The sequence below is a fragment of the Podarcis raffonei genome, chromosome 2, assembly GCF_027172205.1.
Source record: "Podarcis raffonei isolate rPodRaf1 chromosome 2, rPodRaf1.pri, whole genome shotgun sequence".
In the NCBI taxonomy this organism is placed as follows: Eukaryota; Metazoa; Chordata; class Lepidosauria; order Squamata; family Lacertidae; genus Podarcis; species Podarcis raffonei.
In genome coordinates, this window is record NC_070603.1 from 111,587,418 (window position 1) to 111,610,277 (window position 22,860).

A 22,860-nucleotide genomic window follows, 5' to 3' on the forward strand; every position below is an offset into this window, starting at 1 on the left:
TGTATGCCACTACTGCGGCCTGTGTTTTGTTAGCCCAATGGAAAACGAGCAAGTTCCCAACCAAAGAATAATGGCAACTTAATGCTGCATTTAATGCTGTATTGTGTTTTTAATATTTGGCTGGGAGCCGCCAGCCAGAAGGGCAGAGTGTAAGTAAGTAAGTAAGTAAAATTGAACTGATGGAATATGTGCAGCTTGCAGATTTAACATACAGAATAAGAGAACAAGAAGAATGTACGTTTAAAGAAGACTGGAAAATATTCACTGGATATATGGGTGAAAATCATAGCTGTCAACTTTTCCCTTTTCTTGCGAGGAATGCTATTCAGAATAAGGGAAGTTCCCTTAAAAAAGGGAGAAAGTTGACAGCTGTGTCAACTGTGTTCATTTAAAAACGCTGGCAGCATCAAGATAAATTCAACAGTGTAAATAGGTTTTGACGGATGTAACGATGGATAACTGAACAGTTTAGTTCATATAAAATATGCAGGGATGTATGGTAAGCAAAATGAACCACGGAAAGAGAAGAAGGGAAGTCACTGATTTAAGGTTGTTTAAATGGGTATTTTGAAATGTAAATTTAAAAACTTAATAAAAATTATATTAACAAATAAATAAATAAATAGTGAGCTGGGAGATCCAGTGGCAGAATCAGAGAGGCAGAAGCTGGAGCAGGAGGGTGGGAGGAGTGAGTGAGGGGAAGAGGAGTCAGGCTTCCAACAGAATTCAGTTTTAACTCCAACTTGCACAGTGTGGTTTACAACCAGCTCACTCCTGACCACCACTCTGAGAATTGAAGTTATCTGAGGGAAATAGGAGCCCCACCACAGCTCTCAGCACCCTTAACGAATGGCAGTTCCCAGGGTACTTTGAGGGAAGCCGTGCCTTTTTAAAAAGGGGTGTGGTATCGCTTTAAATGCACAGTGCAGGCGAGACCGTCCATCTTTAACATATCAAACTCTCAGTTGTTTTCGCCGGCCACCAAAAGCGACTCCATTTTGAACAGGGAAACGGCAACTAACAGAGGCGAGGCAAATGAGAAGGGCAAAGCATATGAGACAACCCTCAAAGCAGGAATGGGGAAAAGCTTTGGCTTTCTCCGGATCTCGATGGGGGAGTTGTAGCCCAGCAACATCCAGCAGGCCACAGACTTCCTACCCCCGCTTTATTAAAAAAATATTTTATTTTAATGTATTTTTAATCTTTGTTGGAAGCCCAGCCAGATGGGCGGGGTACAAATAGTAAATTATTATTATTATTATTATTATTATTATTATTATTATTATTATTATTAAGTCGTGCTCTCACCATGAGGATGCACTCCCAAGCCATCCAGCGGATCGGCAGCACTGCCCGGCCCTGGATGCGGTAATAGTCCCCGGCGTAGAGGTTCCGGCTCATGCCAAAGTCGGCGATCTTGATGGTGAAACCTTCGCCCACCAGGCAGTTCCGCGTCGCCAGATCCCGGTGCACGAAGTTGAGGGAGGCAAGGAACGCCATTCCTGAGGCAATCTGGGCCCCCACATGGACCAGGGTAGGATAGCTAAGTAGCAGAGAGAGAGAGAGAGAAAGGCACGTCAGGAACATTCCCCTGAGACCAAAGAGATGCAAGTGATATTCCCATCAGACACTGGGGTAGTTCTGTAAAGTGCTGGCCTCCAGGGAACGCGACTAATCAAGCTGGGATGCAATTGAATGAGACGGAATTTCCCCTCAAGATTTTAGTGAATTATGAATCCAGAGCATAGCTGTCAACGTTTCCCTTTTTTATGGGAAATTCCCTTATTCCAAATATAGGATTCCTTGCAAGAAAAGGGAAAAGTTGACAGCTATGATCCAGAGGAACATCAAAGCTCACTCTTTGCTGGCTGGCCCAGGACTTTTTATTTTGGTAGGTCTTGGCCGGGGAGAACAGGGTGGGGAAAACAAGATGCCACACGTATTTTGAAACGCGTGCAGAGACTTCAAAATTGAAATTCATCCTTTGAAATTAAAGACTCAGGTAGCTGCTTTTAAAATGCTCAACTACAAAGCCTTGTTCACGAATCCTCAAGCTACACTGTTTAGGCACCGGCTTGCCAAACACAATAGTTTTCTACCACTTAAAAACAGTAACGGCCCTCTTAAATGCAGAAGCAAGTGCTGGAAAAAAAAATTCTGAAAGGGTAGTCTCTGTTAACCTCTTGCCTCGGAAACGTCCGAAAAATAACTGCTGCACCTGAAATGCACAACTGACGACCGATGCCATCAGGGCTGGACTTCCAAAGCATAACGGGTTGGATTCTGCTACCATGGAATCACAGAGTTGGAAGGGACTATGAGGGTCATCTAGTCCAACCCTCTGCAATGCAGGAATCTTTTTGCCCCACGTGGGGCTCGAACCCACGACCTTGAAATCTCATGTTCTACTGACTGAGCTATCCCAGCTTGGAGTTGGTACCCGATTGTCGGCTTGCCGCTGGGGCTCCCGCCCAGCTTGTCTTCCATCTCATGTCCGCTGAGGAACTGGTTGAGGTCTCCGTTCTCCATGTACTCGGTGATCATGCACAGGGGGTCGTCTCTCACACAAACGCCCAGGAGCCGGACGATGTTGAGGTCCTTCAGGCGAGACATGATCTTCACCTCCTTCAGGAAATCGTTCCTTGACAGGCAAGAAGAAGATGTTACAAGGGATAAACAAATCAAAGGGTTCTGCGGATCGATAGATGAAGGGGGGGGGAGTGTGGTTGGTGAAACATAAAATAAAATTCGAAGCCGGACTCAGAGCGGCTAACAACAATAAAAGTAACACAGCATTCTAAAATCAATTCATTCTAAAATCAAATTAATATCAAATTAATGGCAACCATTGGGCTAGAGTTCTGTGTGTATTACCGAAGGAGGGGGGGGTCAGACTGTGCCCTGGCCAAAGGCCAGGAGGAACAGCTCTGTCTTGCAGGCCCTGCGGAAAGATGTCAAGTCCCTCAGGGCCCTGGTCTCTTGTGACAGAGCGTTCCACCAGATCGGGGCCACGGCCGAAAAAGCCCTGGCTCTGGTTGAGCCCACATCTGGCAATCATGAAGGCCGAATTCTGCAAACTGGTACAAATTAGGCAACTGACCAAATCCCGATTGCCCAGAAACGTTTGGGAAGTCCTGCCTCAGCACTTGTGGCAAGGTCCCCCACTCATACCATCTCCCAGGCTGGTTTCAAGCAGAGGAGGTGAGATAATGGTGGTCACAGGGCTGACTCTAGCTGTTAGGTCCCTGCCTAACTCAGGGCCTGCAGCCCAGCCAGGGACAATCACATCCCTTAAATCACACCAGCCCCTGCTCAAAGGCAGGTCAGAACAAAACTGGAAGCAGGAGAATAAAGATATAGAGAATAGAAGGGAATACTCAAGTGAGAGGACCAAGGATTGCAGAGATCCCATTAGAAGATGTTTTGAATGTGAGGTTAGATAAATCTCTTCCAGAAGAGGGCCTGCCATTCATTTTAACTCAGGCATAGGCAAACTCGCCCTCCAGACGTTTTGGGACTACAATTCCCATCATCCCTGACCGCTGGTCCTGTAAGCTAGGTATCATGGGAGTTGTAGTCCCAAAACATCTGGAAGGCCGAGTTTGCCTGAGTTAAACTGTGGAACTCGCCCCCCATAGGAGGCAGCTGGCGGCCACCAACTTGGATGGTTTTATTATCACATTTTTGTATTGCGTTAGATTGTTATAAGATGTACATTTTTTGTTCCTTCAGCTTGTAAACCGCCTTGAGTATTGTAAGATACAAAGACGGTATACAAATTAAAAATGATGATGATGATGAGGCCTGGGCAAATTTTATGGAGGATCAGGCTGCCAAACTACACACACACACACAGAGGCAGAGAGGTTTGTACACTTACCTGGCATTCTTAGTGGCGTCAGAGCGTAGAATCTTCACAGCCACCAGCAGAGGGCGCCCCTTGCGCACATTGAAGGGGAACTCCAGGCTCGGAAGGTCCTGAGGGTTTTCCACTTCACACAAGTGGACCTTTTTAAGGGAAAAAACAAATCTGGTGACTCTGGGAGGAAGGAAGAGAACAAGAAACCAGCCTCATCTCTCCCCCCCCTTTCTCCTTCACTTTGTGGCTCCATCGCAAAGCAAGCAGGGCCGGTTCTGACATTCCCACGCTTCACGTGAAAATGCGCTTGAAGAAGAAGAGTTTGGATTTGATATCCCGCTTTATCACTACCCTAAGGAGTCTCAAACAATCTCCTTTCCCTTCCTCCCCCACAACAAACACTCTGTGAGGTAAGTGAGGCTCAGAGACTTCAGAGAAGTGTGACTGGCCCAAGGTCACCCAGCAGCTGCATGTGGAGGAGCGGGGACGCGAACCCGGTTCCCCAGATTACGAGTCCACCGCTCTTAACCACTATACCAGCCTGGCTCTGGTTGCCAACTGTTGAGTGCCAACTCAACTCAACTCAACTCTGGTTGCCAACTGTTGGGTGTTCTACCTGCCCATTCGGTATTTTAGCTCAGGTTTTGTAATCAGGAAAGTTTGTAAAAACTGCACATGTTTGTCAGGGGTTCCCCCCCTCCTCCATTGACTCCATTCCCTTGATCAGTTAAGTTCCACCCCCTTGTGGCCTAAACTCGCCAAGCTCCACACCTGACTCCAAAATTGGTACTTATGGCCCCACCTACTGACCTGTGGCTCCACCCACTGACCAAACATTTTTACCTTAAGCAAAAACACAACATTATGTCCCTCCCACCCGCTCTGGGCTTCACAGCACCCACCATCCTTTCCAAATGAAAAATAAAAAAGGGGTCAGAAGCCAAAGACTTCTGGAAATCTGCCACAAGTGCAGGGAACTTGTGGCTCTCAAGATCAGCCCCAGCCAGCATCACCAATGTTCAGGTATGATGGGGGTTGTAACCTAGCCATACCTGGAGAGCACAGGCCATCTCTACCCTTGGGGGGCCCAGCTTCCCAGGCTCTCAACTGTTACGTCTTTCCGGGCCTTGTTTTTCCCTAGGCCCTCAACTTATTATTTACGCTTGCTTCAGCATGTGGCGCAGGTCATGAACAGAGGAGCTTTGCGAAACAGATTTGTCCTGAGCAGACGGGAAGTCTTCCAAGCGCAAAACCTCAGCATCGCTTAGCATGTTCTCTTCTGACATTTTTAAAGCCCTATGAAAGTACGTGTAAACTAAGAAGCAGAGGTTGATGATCGTATCCCCACAAAAGAAAACTGCCCACTAAGAGCTATTGAGCCTTGTGGACGTGCTTAATTGTAGGTTTGACTAACTAAGGAATTAGTGATGTATGGAAGTGAGAGCTGGACCATAAAGAAGGCTGATTGCCGAAGAATTGATGCTTTTGAATTATGGTGCTGGAGGAGACTCCTGAGAGTCCCATGGACTGCAAGAAGATCAAACCTCTCCATTCTGAAGGAAATCAGCCATGAGTGCTCACTGGAAGGACAGATCCTGAAGCTGAGGCTCCAATACTTTGGCCACCTCATTAGAAGAGAAGACTCCCTGGAAAAGACCCTGATGTTGGGAAAGATGGAGGGCCCAAGGAGAAGGGGATGACAGAGGACGAGATGGTTGGACAGTGTTCTCGAAGCTACCAGCATGAGTTTGACCAAACTGTGGGAGGCAGTGGAAGACAGGAGTGCCTGGCGTGCTCTGGTCCAGGGGGTCACGAAGAGTCGGACACGACGGAGGTTTTGCTTAATATGATTAGGAGGGACCAGTTGGTTAAAGGGATTCAGGTCGGAGCTAAACAATATAAACTGAGAGCATTTGCAGATGACCTAGTACTTACATTACAAGAGCCAGAAGCTAGTACGAAAAGAGTTTTGGAAATAATTCAAGAGTTTGGTCAAATGGCAGGATTTAAATTGAATAAGTTAAAGACTAAGGTATTGGAGAAAAACTTAACGCAGGTTGAAAAAGAAAGGAGAAGACTTCCGGTTGGCGCCAGCGCTAATGGCCGCCTCCCGCTGAGCTCCGCTCAGGGAGGCTTCTTCACGAGTTCGGGTCTGACCGCTACGGCGAAGCGGGGACCCTTAAAATCTCAGGCACAGAAGCCTGAGAGCAAGGAGGCTCGGTGGGCACCTTAAGCGCCCCTCTTTACTGCAAAGGAGCCTTTTTAAAGGCTCCGGAGTGGCAGCGGGGGAGCGCGGTGCTGAGAGCCGCTACCCAGCCCGTGAAGTGAAGCCGCGTCGCCATTGACGGAGAGCGCCGACTTCTTCCTGACATTTGGATTACAAATTGGACTACCGTGAGTAAGACTGAGCAACAAATTCATAAGGAAATAATTATAAATTGGCTGAAAGCGGAGAAGGTAAAAAATAAGGAAGTCTGCCTTCTCCGGACTGCATGTAAATAAAGCATTGAAACAAGAAGCTGCAATTGTTAGAAAGTGCTTTAAAAGTGACGGACCCAGGCATTGGACTCAGCTCCCCCCCCCCTTAGCAAGCAGGGGCAGGGGGGGGAAGATTTATGAACTGTTTTGCCTGCAGGAAAGAGGCTTAGAAGGGAAAGTTCTGCCGTTTTAAACCCTTGGGGAGGACTGCCTGGGAGTGAGCTACCGGGACTGAGAACTGTCATTTGAGACTTGCTACAAAGTAGGTTTTCTGCTGGATTACAACTAAAGATTTGATTTGACAGAAGTCTGGAACTTTGGAAAGATACAATTTGGCTATTTAGAAGATATTGGACATTTGGTTGCCACCTTTGTTTATTTAGGAAGGGAACCTTTGTTACCTTGTATTGGAAATTCTGAACTGCTCCATCTAGAGGCTGTAGGGAAATAACTACTATTTTTCACTGCAAGGAACAGACTTGTGGAATTTTCCACTTGAAAGTGATTCTCGTGGGAAAGACCTTGGGATATGAGTGGCCCAACAGAGGAGAGAACAACAAGGGCCAAAAGCAAAGCTGAACAAAAGAGAAGAGGTTCAATTGTACCACCTGCAGCTCCCTCCATGGATACAGTAACACTAACAAAAGCATTAGTCAAGATAAATGAAACCCTAGAAGTGCTAACAAAGCAGAGCACTGAAAACTCCAAACAGTTGAATCAATTATCAACAAAATTGGACTTGAATACAGACACTATAAATAAATTAGTTCAAGAGAATGAGATAACTAGAAAGATTGCAGAGGAGGCAAAAGTTTCGGCAGAGGAAGTAAAACTTTCTGCAGGAAATACACAGGAACAGATAGTACCAGTCTGTAAAAAGCTGGAAGAACATGAGGCTGCTCTGTCTTTATTGGAACTACAGAGAAAAAATAAAAATTTGAGACTGAGATCGATTCCAGAAAATGAAAAGGACAATTTGATAGAATATTTGACAAAAGAATTTCTGGAATTCTGGCAGGACAGCTTGAAAGAGGAGGAATTTAAGATAACAACTGCTTTCAGACTGGGAAGGAAACAGAACAGAAAGAGCCCAAGAGATTGCCTTATAACTCTGAGATCTCAGGAGGAGAGAGATAAGATATTGAATTTACATTTCCAAACAGCCCTTGAAATTGAAGACTCGCGTGTGCAGATCTTTAAAGATATTCCTAAAAATATCTTGGAAGCGAGGACCCATTACAAGGATTTGGTCACTCTATTGAGAAAGAACAACATAATATTCAGATGGGAGTTCCCACAAGGTCTGTCTTTTAACTACAAAGGAAGGAAAATCAAGATAAAAACAGTGCAAGACAAAGAACAGTTCCTGACAAGAAATGAGGAAGATCTTCTTAAGGAAACGGCGGAACCTACGGATCTAGAAAATCTACCAGACATTTCAAATCTATCCTTTGGAGCTAGAAAATCAACAGAAGAAGATCTCCTTGGAGCTGTTGGAGGGGCAACCGAATAAATAACAAGATGTCTTTGAAATTCTTAAGTTGGAATTGTAATGGTTTGAACCTTCCTAGAAAGAGACGAGAAGTCTTTCATATTCTGAAAAAAGAACAATTGGACTTGATTTGTTTACAGGAAACCCATGTGACTAGGGTACACCGAAAATTACTTATCAATAAAAGATTAGGACAAGAATTTATTTCATCGGATAAAGTGAAGAAAAGAGGAGTGGTGATTTATGCAAAGGAGAAGTTGGTCCCTAAATTAATATTTAAAGATGAACAAGGAAGGTATTTGGCAATTGAAATCCAAGTACAAGGAGAAAAACTATTGATAATAGGAGTCTATGCACCAAACGAAGGGAAGTCGGAATTTTTTAAGAAACTGCATGAGACACTAATAGACTTTTTGGACTACAATGTAATTTTAATGGGAGACATGAATGGAGTGGTCTCTACAAATATGGACAAAGCACAAAAACAGGTGATCTCCAAGGATGGGAGATTACCTAAGACATTTTTTGAAATGACTGACAATATGAACCTGATTGACATTTGGAGAACATGGAACCCCCTCGAGAGAGAGGGAACCTTTTTCTCTGAAGCAAAAATGACATGGACGAGAATCGACCAAATATGGATAACTAGTGGGATGGCAGCAAAGGTCAAGAAAGTGGAAATCTGCCCAAAGACTTGCTCCGACCATAACGCTGTAAAGATGGAAATGAACCCAACAACAGCTGGCTCCTTCAGATGGAGGATGAATGACTCCCTATTTAGAGATGAAGAGGTATATAAAAAGGCCCAGAAGGCGGTTAAGGACTACTTTGAGATAAATCTGAGAACAGAAGTGGAAAAAAGAATAGTTTGGGACGCAAGCAAAGCTGTCATGAGAGGATTTTTAATACAACAGAATGCCGTAAAAAGGAAGAGACAGAATGAGAGAAAGGATAAGATCATGGAAAAGATAAAAGAAGGAGAAAAAAGATTGAGATCTAAACCAAAGTCTCATGAAATTTTGAGAGAAATTAAGTTTCATCAGAGACAATACATGGAATTGATGAATCAAGAGATAGAATGGAAAATAAAACAAATGAGACAAAAGACATTCGAATCGGCAGATAAATGTGGGAAACTTTTGGCATGGCAATTGAAGAAGAGACAAAAACAGAATACGGTTACCAACTTAGAAGTTGAGGGAAAGAACGTTTATAAACCAAATGAGATTAGAAACTGTTTTCAGAGCTATTTCAGGAGACTCTATGCACAAGGGCCGGTGAACGAAAAAGAAATTGAAGAATTTCTTAAAAAATATGGATTACAAAAAATCTCGGAACAAAGTAGAGTGATTTTGAATCAGAAGATAACGGATCAAGAAATTGAGGGAGCCATTCAAAATATGCAATTGGGAAAATCTCCAGGACCGGATGGACTGACCTCCAGATACTACAAAGTTTTGAAAGAATGGCTTATGCAACCGTTGAAGGAGGTCTGTAACGAAATTTTGGAGGGGAAGAAGGCACCTGAATCGTGGAAAGAAGCCTATATTACACTTATACCAAAGACAGAGACCGAGAAGAATCAGGTCAAGAACTACCGCCCTATATCATTACTCAATGTGGATTACAAAATTTTTGCAGACATTTTGGCAAAAAGATTGAAAAGAGTTTTGGTGGGGGAGATTCATAAAGACCAAGCGGGCTTTCTTCCAGGAAGACATTTGTCAGACAATGTGAGAAATATAATAGACATTATGGAGTTACTGGAAGTTAATATTAATACTAAGGCAGTATTAATATTTGTGGATGCGGAGAAAGCCTTTGACAATATTTCTTGGAGTTTTATGAAAAAGAATCTCCAAGGGATGGGGGTAGGCCAAGGTTTTGAGAATGGTATAAGTGCAATTTATTCTGAGCAAAAAGCAAAATTGATTGTAAATAATGTGGTTACAGAAGAATTTGCTATTGAAAAAGGGACACGTCAGGGATGCCCAATATCCCCACTACTTTTTATATCTGTCCTGGAGGTTTTACTAAACATGATTAGAGAGGACCAGCTGGTTAAAGGGATTCAGGTCGGAGCTAAACAGTACAAATTGAGAGCATTTGAAGATGATTTAGTTTTAACTTTACAAGAGCCAGACACTAGTACGAAAAGAGTTTTAGAACTAATACAAGCATTTGGTCAAGTAGCAGGTTTTAAGTTGAACAAACAGAAAACGAAAGTACTGGACAAAAATTTAACAGCTGTTGAAAGGGAAAAGTTTCAGAGTGAAACGGGGTTAATGGTAGCAAAGAAGGTGAAATACCTGGGGATTAATTTGACATCTAAGAATGTGAATTTATTTAAAGATAACTATGAGAAATGCTGGTCAGAAATTAAGAAAGACCTAGAAGTATGGTCAAATTTGAGACTTTCCTTGTTAGGCCGTATTGCTGTTATTAAGATGAATGTCTTGCCTAGAATGTTGTTTTTATTTCAAACATTGCAGATTTTAGACAAAATGGATTGTTTCAAGAAGTGGCAAAAAGACATATCTAGATTTGTCTGGCAGGGCAAAAAGCCCAGAATAAAATTTAAGATATTAACTGATGCAAAAGAAAGAGGGGGGTTTGCCCTGCCGGACTTAAAGTTGTACTATGAATCAGCGGCGTTTTGCTGGCTGAAAAGCTGGCTGCTTCTTGAAAACACAGACATTTTGGATTTGGAAGGGTTTAATAACAGATTTGGCTGGCATGCATATATATGGTACGACAAGGTAAAAATTCATCAAGGTTTCAAGAACCATATTGTTAGGAAAGCATTGTATAAGGTTTGGATTCGATATAAAGATTTGTTGGAAAACAAAACCCCCAGGTGGCTGTCACCAATGGAGGCTAAGGAAGTGAAAAAACTTAATATGGAATCCAAATGGCCAAAGTACTGGGAAATTATAGAACAGGAGGAGGGAAAAGTGAAATTGCAGAGCTATGAGAAACTGAAGTCAAAAGTAAGAGACTGGCTTCATTACTATCAGATAAATGAAGTCTTCAAACAGGACAGGAAAATTGGCTTCCAGGTGGAGAGGTCAAAATTAGAAACAGAGCTATTGGAACCCAATACTAAGAACTTGTCAAGAATGTATAACCTGCTGTTGAAATGGAATACACAGGATGAGACGGTTAAATCAGCTATGATTAAATGGGCACAAGACATTGGTCATAACATTATGTTTGCTGACTGGGAACAGTTATGGACCACCGGTATAAAGTTTACGGCATGTAATGCCTTGAGAGAGAACATTATGAAAATGATTTATAGGTGGTACATGACCCCAGTCAAGCTTGCAAAAATTTACCATATGCCTGATAATAAATGTTGGAAATGTAAGGAAACTGAAGGTACTTTCTACCACCTTTGGTGGACGTGCCCAAGGATCAAGGTATTCTGGGAAATGATTTATAATGAAATGAAAAAGGTGCTTAAATGCACGTTCGTGAAGAAACCAGAAGCCTTCCTCCTGGGCATGGTAGGCCAATTGGTGTCAAGGAAAGATAGGACGTTTTTTATGTACGCTACAACAGCAGCAAGAGTACTATTAGCGAAGTATTGGAAGACACAAGAACTACCTACACTGGAAGAATGGCAGACTAAGGTAATAGACTATATGGGACTGGCTGAGATGACCGGCAGAATCCGTGACCAAGGGAAAGAGACGGTGGAAGAAGATTGGAAGAAGTTTAAAATTTATCTTAAGAACTGTTGTAAAATTAATGAATGCTAAAATGTTTTGGGTAATGCAAAATAGAATTGCAGCGATTAGTAATTGGATATGAGAAATAAGATCTAAAGAAAGTATTAATTGAAATTAGGGGATGCTGAAAAGATTGATAACAGGGATGCAGAAAGGGGAGGTATGGGGAAGTCGCTGAAAGAAGGCTTAAGAAATGAAAGGTTAAGAAATTATACGTGTTTACGTGTTTGTATGTCTTGTATTGTGTTGTATTGTCTTGTATTGTGTGTGGAAAAAAACCAATAAAAATTTAAAAAAAAGAAAAGAAAAGAAAGGTTTCAGAACGAGACAGGGTTGACTGTGGTTAAAAAAGTGAAATATTTGGGTATAAATATGACAGCTAAGAATGTGAACCTATTTAAAGATAATTATGAAAAAACTTGGACAGAAGTGAAAAAAGATTTGGAGATTTGGTCAAACTTGAAGCTTTCCTTGTTAGGTCGAATTGCAGTTATAAAAATGAATGTATTGCCAAGAATGTTGTTTTTGTTCCAAGCATTACAAATAATGGATAAAATGGACTGTTTCAAGAAGTGGCAAAAAGATATATCTAAATTTGTCTGGCAGGGCAAGAAGCCCAGAATTAAATTTAAGATATTAACGGATTCAAAGGAAAGAGGGGGGTTTGCCCTGCCAGACTTTAAACTGTACTATGAAGCGGCAGCTTTCTGCTGGCTAAAAGATTGGCTGCTTCTTGAAAATACAGACATTTTGGATTTGGAAGGTTTTAACAATATTTTTGGGTGGCATGCATATTTGTGGTATGACAAGGTTAAAGCACATAAAAGTTTTAAAAACCATATTGTCAGAAGAGCACTATTAAATGTTTGGGTCAGATATAAAGATTTGCTGGAAAACAAAACTCCAAGGTGGCTGTCGCCAATGGAAGCTAAGGCAGTTAAAAAGTTAAATATGGAGTCGAAGTGGCCAAGATATTGGGAAATTCTGGAAAAGGAAGGGGGTAAACTGAGATTGCAGAGTTTTGAGAAATTAAAAGGGAAGGTGAGAGATTGGTTGCACTATCACCAAATAAATGAAGTGTTTAAGTTGGACAGTAAAATTGGCTTCCAGGTGGAAAAATCAAAATTGGAGACTGAATTGTTAGAATCCAGTACTAAGAATTTGTCAAAAATGTACAATTTGCTGCTGAAATGGAATACACAAGATGAAACGGTTAAATCAACTATGATTAAATGGGCTCAGGACATTGGTCATAATATTTTGTTTGCTGATTGGGAAAAGTTATGGACCACCGGGATGAAATTCACGGCATGTAATGCCTTAAGAGAAAATATTATGAAAATGATCTATAGGTGGTACATAACCCCAGTCAAGCTTGCAAAGATTTACCATTTGCCTGATAATAAATGTTGGAAATGTAAAGAAAAGGAAGGCACATTTTTTCACCTTTGGTGGACGTGCCCGAAGATTAAGGCATTCTGGGAAATGATCTATAATGAACTTAAAAAGGTATTTAAATATACCTTCCCTAAGAAACCAGAGGCCTTTCTCTTGGGTATTGTCGGCCAAGGGGTGTTAAAGACGGATATAACTTTCTTTATGTATGCTACAACAGCAGCTAGAATACTCATTGCGAAGTACTGGAAGACACAAGATCTACCCACACTGGAAGAATGGCAGATGAAGGTGATTGACTACATGGGCTTGGCAGAAATGACGAGCAGAATCCGAAACCAGGGAAGAGAAGCAGCGGAAGAAGAATGGAAAAAGTTTAAGGACTATCTAAAGAAATATTACAAAATTAATGAAAGTTAGAATGATGTTGGACTGGAAAGTAAATGGTTACTATTAGCAATGGTTAAGACAAGGAGAATAAGGAAGATTAGCTTAAATTTAAAGTAAAATAAGGGAAGATTTGCTGAGTAATTGATTAGAATTTGGAATACAGAAAAGGGAGGCATGAGGAAGTCGGGGAAGAAAGGTATAAGAAATTAAGATATGAAATGGTACTTGTTTTTTGTTTTGTTTTTGTTTTTGTTTGTTTATGTATTTGTTGTTTTTATGTTATGTTTGTGTGGTTATAAAAACTGTTTAATGAAGAGTCGGACACGACTAAACGACTAAACAACAACAACTAAGGAATGTCAATTACACAGCAGAGAGACGCCAGGGAAGGAGGACGAGGGCAAGCAGCGCTGCCTGAATAATCTCAGTTCCATGCATACAATTTCTGTTGCTGTAATGGATTTGAGCATGGTTTTTATTCTGAGAATCATTTGCAAGCTGCTTTGAGATCCTGTCGGTTCTGTAACATAGGATATGATATTTCTCAATAATTTTTTTAAACCTTGCACTTTAGCGGTATTGACTATTGGAAAGGCAGTAGGTCAGTGGTGGTCCCAAAGTTTAATCCCCAGCATCTCCCAGGGGCGTTGAAATTCTGGAGAGATGCTGCTGCCAGCCAGGCCAGGAGAAGGCAATGTTGTGATTGTCCAGTGTTGTTGGACTCCAATTCTAAACAGCCTCAGATGGCATGGCCAACAATCAGTGATGAGGATTAAACTAATTAGCTGATTGGTTACAACTCCAATGGAAATAAATAAAGCATACATTTAAACCAACATAAAAACAAAGCAAAGAAGCTCATTCATATTTTAAAAGGCAGGGCTAAAATATCTCCCCCACTGAAGGAGGCCACAGATAACCAAAAGCCAAAGTTCTGGCCTGGTGCCTAAAGTTAAGTCATGACGGCACCAGGCGAGCCTCCCTGGATAGAGCACTTCACAAGCAGGGAACCACCACTGAAAAGGCCCGTTCTCGTGTTGCCACCCTCCAGACCTCCCCTGGAAGGGGCACACAGAGACAGATTCGGGGTGGCATTGGGCGCAACGCTGCAGGCGCCAAGACAATGGTCTAGAATGGAGCAAGAGAGATGGGGAGGCGGCACCAAATTATGGTGCCACACAGGACACTGCTGAAATTTGAGAGCCCAAAGCCTGCCACTGGCACAAAGAAGGGCCTCAGATGACCATTGCAGGGTCTGTGGTGGCTTTTTTCATGGGGGATTGGGGATGTTATTAGGCTGTTGTTTTTATTCTGATCATATATGTTGTGATCTTTTCTGTGAACTGCCCTGAGACCTCTGGGTATAGGGTGAAGAAGAAGAGTTTGGATTTGATATCCCGCTTTATCACTACCCTAAGGAGAATCAAAGGGACGCAGGTGGCGCTGTGGGTAAAAGCCTCAGTGCCTAGGGCTTGCCGATCGAAAGGTCGGCGGTTCGAATCCCCGCGGCGGGGTGCGCTCCCGTTGTTCGGTCCCAGCGCCTGCCAACCTAGCAGTTCGAAAGCACTCCCGGGTGCAAGTAGATAAATAGGGACTGCTTACTAGCGGGAAGGTAAACGGCGTTTCCGTGTGCGGCTCTGGCTCGCCAGAGCAGTGATGTCACGCTGGCCACGTGACCCGGAAGTGTCTCCGGACAGCGCTGGCCCCCGGCCTCTTGAGTGAGATGGGCGCACAACCCTAGAGTCTGTCAAGACTGGCCCGTACGGGCAGGGATACCTTTACCTTTACCTTTAAGGAGAATCAAAGTGGCTAGCAATCTCTTTTCCCTTCCTCCCCCACAACAAACACTCTGTGAGGTGAGTGAGGCTGAGAGACTTCAAAGAAGTGTGACTAGCCCAAGGTCACCCAGTAGCTGCATGTGGAGGAGCAGGGAATCAAACCCAGTTCACCAGATTACGAGTCCACCGCTCTTAAATAAATTCAATAAATAATAATAATATGGGGAGAGGTGGTCCTGTAGTTCACATGGGGATGACAGGAGCTGAAAATTCAACAGGATGTGGAGAGAACCACTTTGGCTGCCCGACAGGCAATGCAGAGCTGGTGCACCAGAGGTCTAACTCAGTGAAAGGTACATTTCCTGCATCCCTTCCCCTTGTGCTCTGCTGTTACGTTTCTTTAAAAGTCCATCCCGCCTTCCACAATCATCCACAGCAGCCTTCATCACCTTAAAAAGAATCCTTCTACACCTACAGATGGACTCACCTCTCCAAACTGCCCTTCGCCCAGCTTCTCCTTGAAGATGAGCCTCTCCCGGGGGAACTCGCCCAGCGCCATGTCCTTGCCAGCAAGGGCGTCCACCGCGATAGCCGGGACCGCGTAGGTGTTCCCGCCCGTCACCCCTTGAAGGTTGATGATGTCGGCTTCAGCGTAATGCGGAACGTTGTTCTGGAAGCCTGGCTGGCTTCCCGCGGTTTCCGGTTCCATGTAGTCAGCGCCACACGCTGTGGGAAGGAAAGACAGGGGTAAGGAAACATGGAGCGAGTCCACTTCGCCCAGCTAACGCGGTTGAGATTATTTGCCCCGCGCTGAAGATGGCTGCTTTTTGCAGGGACCCAGCAGCCGTGTCAAACGCAAGAGCCAGTTGGATCTCGGCTCTGGGCAGAAGGGACCCTGCGCAAATCCTCGCCCCCTCCAGCCACCCCGGAAACTGCTGCGTCGCAGAACCTGCAAAGCGGAAAGTTGCAACGTTGTCTGAGCCAGAGAGAGAGAGAGAGGTTAGCCATGCACAGGATAGACAAGAGGGAAATGAACTGGGGACAGACATATGGTGTGTGGGGAGGGTGGGTGGGAAGAGAGATGGAGACGGACAGCGCCCCCTGGCAGGAGAGGGGGAGAAATGGCAGTAGGCAGAAGGTTCTCTCAGCTTGGAATGTGGCCACCCAGGATTTTCCCCCGTCGCGCCACACGAGCTTGGCACCTTACCATTGGTGTTGATTGGCTTAACCCGGTTGGGTGGCGGGAAAGCAGGCCTTCCCATTGGCTGGGCATAAGTGGCCAGGAAGAGGTGGTAAGCCGGGTTGCTGAGCAGCAGAGCTGTCGGGAGAACGGGGAGGGCGGGCGGAGAAAACAAACGGGACGGATGAGGAACGGACAGACAGATGGAAGGACGCACACGGAAGGGAAGGCGTGACACAGAGAAGAGGCAGCGCTTTAGGGGCGCTCTCGTCCCAAACACAACAGCCAGAGACACAGACACCAAATGACGTGTAATATAATAATGGTGACACGCCATCGTTAGCGCTTCGGAGAGAAGGAAGGAGTCTTGTCCAGCCCTCCTGCACTAACTCACTTTAAGTCCTTGCAAGGAAGCCAGTAAAGCCTTTAAAGACCTATGCAGCCTAGGACCTATGTACCTACGGGACCGCCTCTCCTGGTATGCCCCGTGGAGGACCTTAAGGTCCACAAATAACAACACTTTGGAGGTTCTGAGCCTCAAGGAGGTTAGATTGGTTTCAACCAGGGCCAGGGCCTTTTCAGCACTGGCCCCAACATGGTGGAACGGTCTGTCACAAGAGACTAGGGCCCTGAGGGACTTGACATCTTTCTGCAGAGCTGTTCTGCCTGGCCTTTGGTTTGGACTCAGTCTGACCCTTATGTTTCCCTCCCCTCCCTTGTGGTCTTGATTTATCAGCTACTTTAAAATGAGGCTGCATTTTAACCTGTATTTTAAATTGGTTTTTTCCCCTCCCCCCACCTCCTTTTCCCCTATTATGTTTTTACTGTGATTTTATTGGTGTTAGCCGCCCTGAGCCCGGCTCTGGCCAGGGAGAGCAGGGTATAAATATTATTATTATTATTATTATTATTATTATTATTATTATTATTATTATTATATTCCTGTCATCTCCCGGTTGGGCTGGGAAATATCCCCTGTCTGATATGAGAGGTGGAAGAAACCAAATGTCAAGGAGGTGTTTTCTGGACTAACCATCCATCAGGGGTTTCATGTCACGCTCCGGGAGAGCACTTTCGCCAAGTGATCCTTCCCTCTGGCAATCTGAAGTGGTGTAGTCCAAGAAGAGCTTCGCCAACTTGGCTCTTGTTTCTGTAAACTAGGCCTCGGGCTACAACTGTAACTAATCTCTGGGTAGTTGGCAGAAATGTGGGGTTCTCTGCAGGGTGGAGTGTGTATGTGTTGAACACACAGTAACTACAGGATGGGGGCACAGAACAAAATGCGGTAATGGTGGGAAGGGGCAGCCACAGTTGCAATGTGTGGTGTAGTGGTTAAGAGCGGTGGACTCGTAATCTAGTGAACTGGGTTCACTTCCCCGCTCCTCCACATGCAGCTGCTGGGTGACCTTGGGCTAGTCACACTTCTCTGAAGTCTCTCAGCCCCACTCACCTCACAGAGTGTTTGTTGTGGGGAAGGAAGGGAAAGGAGAATGTTAGCCGCTTTGAGACTCCTTCGGGTAGTGATAAAGCGGGATATCAAATCCAAACTCTTCAAATGAGCGGAGAACATGCAGGATCCTCATTCTCCCTCCCTCTTCATATTTTTCATTTTTTAGATGTTCCTTTTGCTTCCTTTCCCAGTTCTCCTCTCCGTTTTTTCCTCTCTCAAGATAACGGAAAAGCACTGAGCAAAGCTAAACGCCCGTCAAAATGATGTAGTCCTTCCTAGAACTAGACTTCCTAGATGTCAAAGAGAACAACAACTACCAGACCTTTAGAAGACATCTGAAGGCAGTCCTGTTTAGGAAAGCTTTTAATGTTTGATGCATTACTGTATTTTAATATTTTGTTGGAAGCTGCCCAGAGTGGCTGGGGAAGCCCAGCCAGATGGGCGGGGTATAAATAATAAATTATTATATTATATAATTATAGACTGCACCACTCATAACCACAGACAGTGTCACGTTATCAAACGCTCATTCGTGCAAAAGGTTCTTCCTTGCATGTAGACAACAAGCACATAAGGAGAGAAACCTAGCCTTCTTTTTGGTTGTGCTAGTTCTCTACTTGCAAGGGCTCCTTTTATGCAATGAAGTGTTATAAAAGCTAGCCCACCGTTCTGCTATATGAATCAGTATAGTCCAGGAAGGCCCTTGTGATGGTTTTGCTGGACATATAGATTGGCCCATTTATTCTTTGCTCCTTTTAAAAACACTCGGCTTTCCTTCTTTCCTTCCTTGAATGTCACCCAGACATTCACAGCTAGCTATCAGTTCACAGCAAAAGCCCAGCAATATACAGCATATTGTATTGACACATGCAAGCAAACCACCCCCAAGAAAACCCCTAAAAGTTTGTGGTGACGTTGGGCTCATCTACTTTGTTGTTACATCTCCTTCCCACAAGCCTTGGACACCCAGACCCCTTTCTCCCTCTGTCCGGCCTTCTAGACATCCGAAGAAACCCCACACAATTAGAGAGCTGTTCTATTATTATGAGATGTTACCGTATTTTTCGCTCTATAAGACGCACCAGACCACAAGACGCACCTAGTTTTTGGAGGAGGAAAACAAGAAGAAGAAAAATTCTGAATCTCAGAAGCCAGAACAGCAAGAGGGATCTCTGCGCAGTGAAAGCAGCAATCCCTCTTGCTGTTCTGGCTTCTGGGATAGCTGCGCAGCCTGCATTCGCTCCATAAGATGCATACACATTTCCCCTTACTTTTTAGGAGGGAAAAAGTGAGTCTTAGAGAGCAAAAAATACGGTAATCACAGGGGCTGCACAATCTGACCCATTGCTTGCCGGAATTGCTGAACTGAACTCCAAGAGACCCTTGCATAAGATTAGCAGTGTGTTCCACCAGTAAAAGAGGTGTCTAAATACATTACAGAATTATAGTGGCTGGCAGTACTGCCTATATTTCACAATAAAGCAGCACACTTCAGTTGGGAAACTAGTCAGTAAAGCTCTCCCTTAACGATGTGGTGAATTTTAATCCACGTTTAAAAGACCTGCCTTGTCATCGTTTATTAAAGGCATTTTGTCTCTGGTTTGTTACTCTAATGGGAAATAAAAATAAAATATTAACGACCCCCTTTCCTTTTAACCACAAAGTGGTAGTTTTGGCTTGTTCCCAACACAAATATCTCCTCACAGTATCATAAAGTGTCTCCGTCTTTATTAACTTTCAGGAGGAATTTGAAAACATTCCTGTTTCCCCAAGCACTTGATGGCTGAAGATTACTGTTGCTGAAAAGCCCTGAAATCGCTGGGTGGAAGAATGTATTTTTTTTAATAATTTTTTTTATAAAAAAAAAAGCCTGCAAGTGGTTTCAAAAGGTTTTTAACGGTAACTGCTTTTCTATGTTTTTAACTGTAATTGTTTTAGGACTATTTTAGAACGTTTCCATTTTCAAATTTCTGCTTGCAATCCTGGGTAAGATATAAATTCAATAAATCAATATGCGAGCACCTAAAACGATAACTCAGAAAAACAGAAATACATTACAACCCTCCTAGATTGTTAAAAACAAAAAAACCATTTGGGTCTCAAGTACTGTGAGGACTTGCTTTCCCCAGGTCAGCTTACGTGTACACTAAGAGATGTCTTGAAGGCCCTTGCCTGGGCTCCCCCCACCCATCAGACTAGCAAAGAGAGAGAGAGCCTTTTTGGTGGTGACACCCCTGCTTCGGAATTTAATACCTTCTTGGTGCCAGGTAAAAAACACTATTAATTTTTTTCAGGCCCTTTTATTGAGTATTCTACAGTGTTAAATAAGTAGTTTCACTGTGCTAGGTAAAGGTGAAGGGACCCCTGACCATTAGGTCCTGTCGTGACTGACTCTGGGGTTGCGGCGCTCATCTGGCTTTACTGGCCGAGGGAGCCGGTGTACAGCTTCTGGGTCGTGTGGCTAGCATGACTAAGCCGCTTCTGGCGAACCAGAGCAGCGCACGGAAACACCATTTACCTTCCCGCCGGAGCGGTACCTATTTATCTACTTGCACGTTTGACGTGCTTTCGAACTTTTGAACTGTGCTAGGTCAGTTAAAATCCACCTTCATTTTTCTCTCATTCCTTCTACTTGGAGGCTAACTGCACCCCCATATATATATATATATGTGCTGTTTTAACAACAGTCTTTGAACAACAGGAACAAGTGGGTAGGCAGGGCTGGAACATCACAGAATAATCAACCTCTTTACTGAGAGAAGAGGTGAAAATTGAGGGGGGAAATTTTAGTTTCTGTCGTTGTTTTTACCGTCGTCTGCAGTTGGTTAGGACCCCCAACGAGTTGAAAGGATCGGAGCCAACCACTTTACTAGTTAAACGGTTATTCGTCAATATGAAATCTTTCACCTGGTTTGCATGTTTTCCCAAGGTGTTCATAGGAGCCAGATTTACACCAGTTATATATGACTCAGTATTGTCTAAGCTGACGGGCAGCAACCCCCTGGGGTTTCAAACAGGGCATCTCTCACCGCCCTATCTGGAGACGCCGGAGAACTTCCCTAAACCATGGGTAGGCAAACTAAGGCCTGGGGGGCTGGATCCGGCCCAATCGCCTTCTAAATCCGGCCCGCGGACGGTCCAGGAATCAGCGTGGTTTTACATGAGTAGAATGTGCCCTTTTATTTAAAATGCATCTCTGGGTTATTTGTGGGGCATAGGAATTTGTTCATTTTCCCCCCAAAAAATATAGTCCAGCCCCCCACAAGGTCTGAGGGCCCCCTGCTGAAAAAGTTTGCTGACCCCTGTCTTAAACTGTGGGGCACGCACTCTGCCCTTCAGGTGCAGCCCTTCCCCTCCCTAATGAGACTTTGGTGCTTTGACGGAAGCTCAAGATTCTTCCTAAGCAACCGTGGTCCCTTTCAGCACGAAGTGAGGCGAGCAGCAGTCTTCCACACCTCCCAACGGCTGGGCCGAGTCCGCTCTGAGCTTTCCGCAAACATACCTCAGAAGTGTGGAATTTGGTGCTGGGCTGAGAATTCAACATCCCAAGAACAAGAATGTTCACTTGAACAAGCGAAAAGAGGCAGGGAAGAATCGCCCTATGATCTGGGCAAAAGGCCACAGCTCAGTAGGACACCTGCGCTACATGCAGAAGGTCGCTTCAACTCAATCCCTCCAGTGGGGACTGGGAGAGAAACGTTATCGGAAACCCCAGGCAACCACTTCCAGTCAGGGTAGACAACGCTGGTCTAGATAGGCCAGTGGTACAAAGATCCTGTGGAGGAACTTAGGTTTTCTATGTGCTCCCTAGCTTTTACCACTTACCTAGGTGTCCATGGCATTTGGGTTGCTCTGACCCTCAGACGTTCCCGTCTAACGCCACCCCAACAAAAGCCTCTCCCAACGGTTCAACCATTCGCTCCCTGCTCCCCTCAGCAGCTTCGGCCTTCTCCTCTGCAAAACCACCACGTCCCCCCTGTTTTAGTTCAGTTCCGCCCTCCCCAAAATCCCACAACCGGCCCCTCACCGGAGTTCTCGACGCTGTGGGGCAGATCCGGCAGTTTCATGCGGGCCCTGTTGGGCTCCTGGTACTCCGTCTCCCCCGAGTGGATGCGCTCGTAGCGGTTCGAGTGCCGGTGGGAGCCCATCGTGTTGTTGATGACGATGGTGTCGCTTGGCGCCGAGAGGTGGACGGTGAGATCGTCGTCTGAGATGCGGCGTTGCGCCTAAGGGGCATGGAAGCGTCAGTTGCTCGAGAGGCCGTGACAGAAGTGCATATACACAGCGAGCCTCACATTGCTCAGGCCCTCAAGGCATTAATTCGCCCAATTCTACTGCTCCTTTGAGAAACTGAGGGAGTCTTGCATCCCATTTTCTTATACCTTCTCTTCCTGTCATGGTATTGTCCAGGTGGCCGCTCACCAGGCACTGACCCAACCCAAACTTGTTGAGCTTCCGCAAGGTGCTGACTTTCTGTGTCTTCGGACCCTACCCTGGGACTTTAACCCCACAGATTCTCCTGCCGCCCCCTACTTCAGATCATTCCAGAACTATTGGCTCTCTCTCGGCCTACCTAGGGGTGGATCCCAAGCTGGGTCCCTCAGAAATTTATCAGAGGTTACTTTATGAGGAGATTGGTGATGGCAGACAAGCTGCCCCAAAAGACACCCCCCCTCCAGTCATACATTCAATAAATACAGTGGTACCTCAGGTTACAAATGCTTCAGGTTACAGACTCCGCTAACCCAGAAATAGTACCTCGGGTGAAGAACTTTGCTTCAGGGTGAGAACAGAAATCATGCTCCGGCAGCGGGAGGCCCCATTAGCTTAAGTGGTACCTCAGGTTAAGAACAGTTTCAGACCTCCAGAATGAATTAAGTTCTTAACCAGAGGTACCACTGTAATGACAATCATGTTCATTTGCTCTCTGTGGCCAGTTCTCAGTGCCCTCCATGGCCAGTGTTCATTTGCCCTCCATAACCAATCTTCCTCTGCATGTTGTAGGGGAGTTGCTGGGCCCATTCTGAAGCTGTTTCCCATTCAGATAGGCTGTTAGCTCGGCCCTAGAGGCCTAGTGCCCCTTGTAGCCTTTTAAGGGTGC

At 44.7% G+C, this 22,860-nt stretch overlaps 1 protein-coding gene across 4 annotated transcripts in view; it reads right to left on the bottom strand.

Moving 5' to 3' along the window:
• DDR1 (discoidin domain receptor tyrosine kinase 1) overlaps positions 1–22,860 on the bottom strand; it is a 106,966-nt gene that overhangs the window by 5,870 nt on the left and 78,236 nt on the right. For 3 of the 4 annotated variants that reach the window (XM_053378645.1, XM_053378644.1, XM_053378643.1), the window contains exons 11-16: positions 21,787–21,985; positions 16,337–16,447; positions 15,617–15,855; positions 3,881–4,008; positions 2,441–2,641; positions 1,309–1,543 (exon numbers count right to left, since the gene is read on the bottom strand). In XM_053378645.1, coding sequence (XP_053234620.1) covers positions 1,309–1,543; positions 2,441–2,641; positions 3,881–4,008; positions 15,617–15,855; positions 16,337–16,447; positions 21,787–21,985 — 1,113 coding nt within the window. The remainder of the gene's footprint in view (positions 1–1,308; positions 1,544–2,440; positions 2,642–3,880; positions 4,009–15,616; positions 15,856–16,336; positions 16,448–21,786; positions 21,986–22,860) is intronic. The other variant, XM_053378646.1, reaches the window with a different exon arrangement.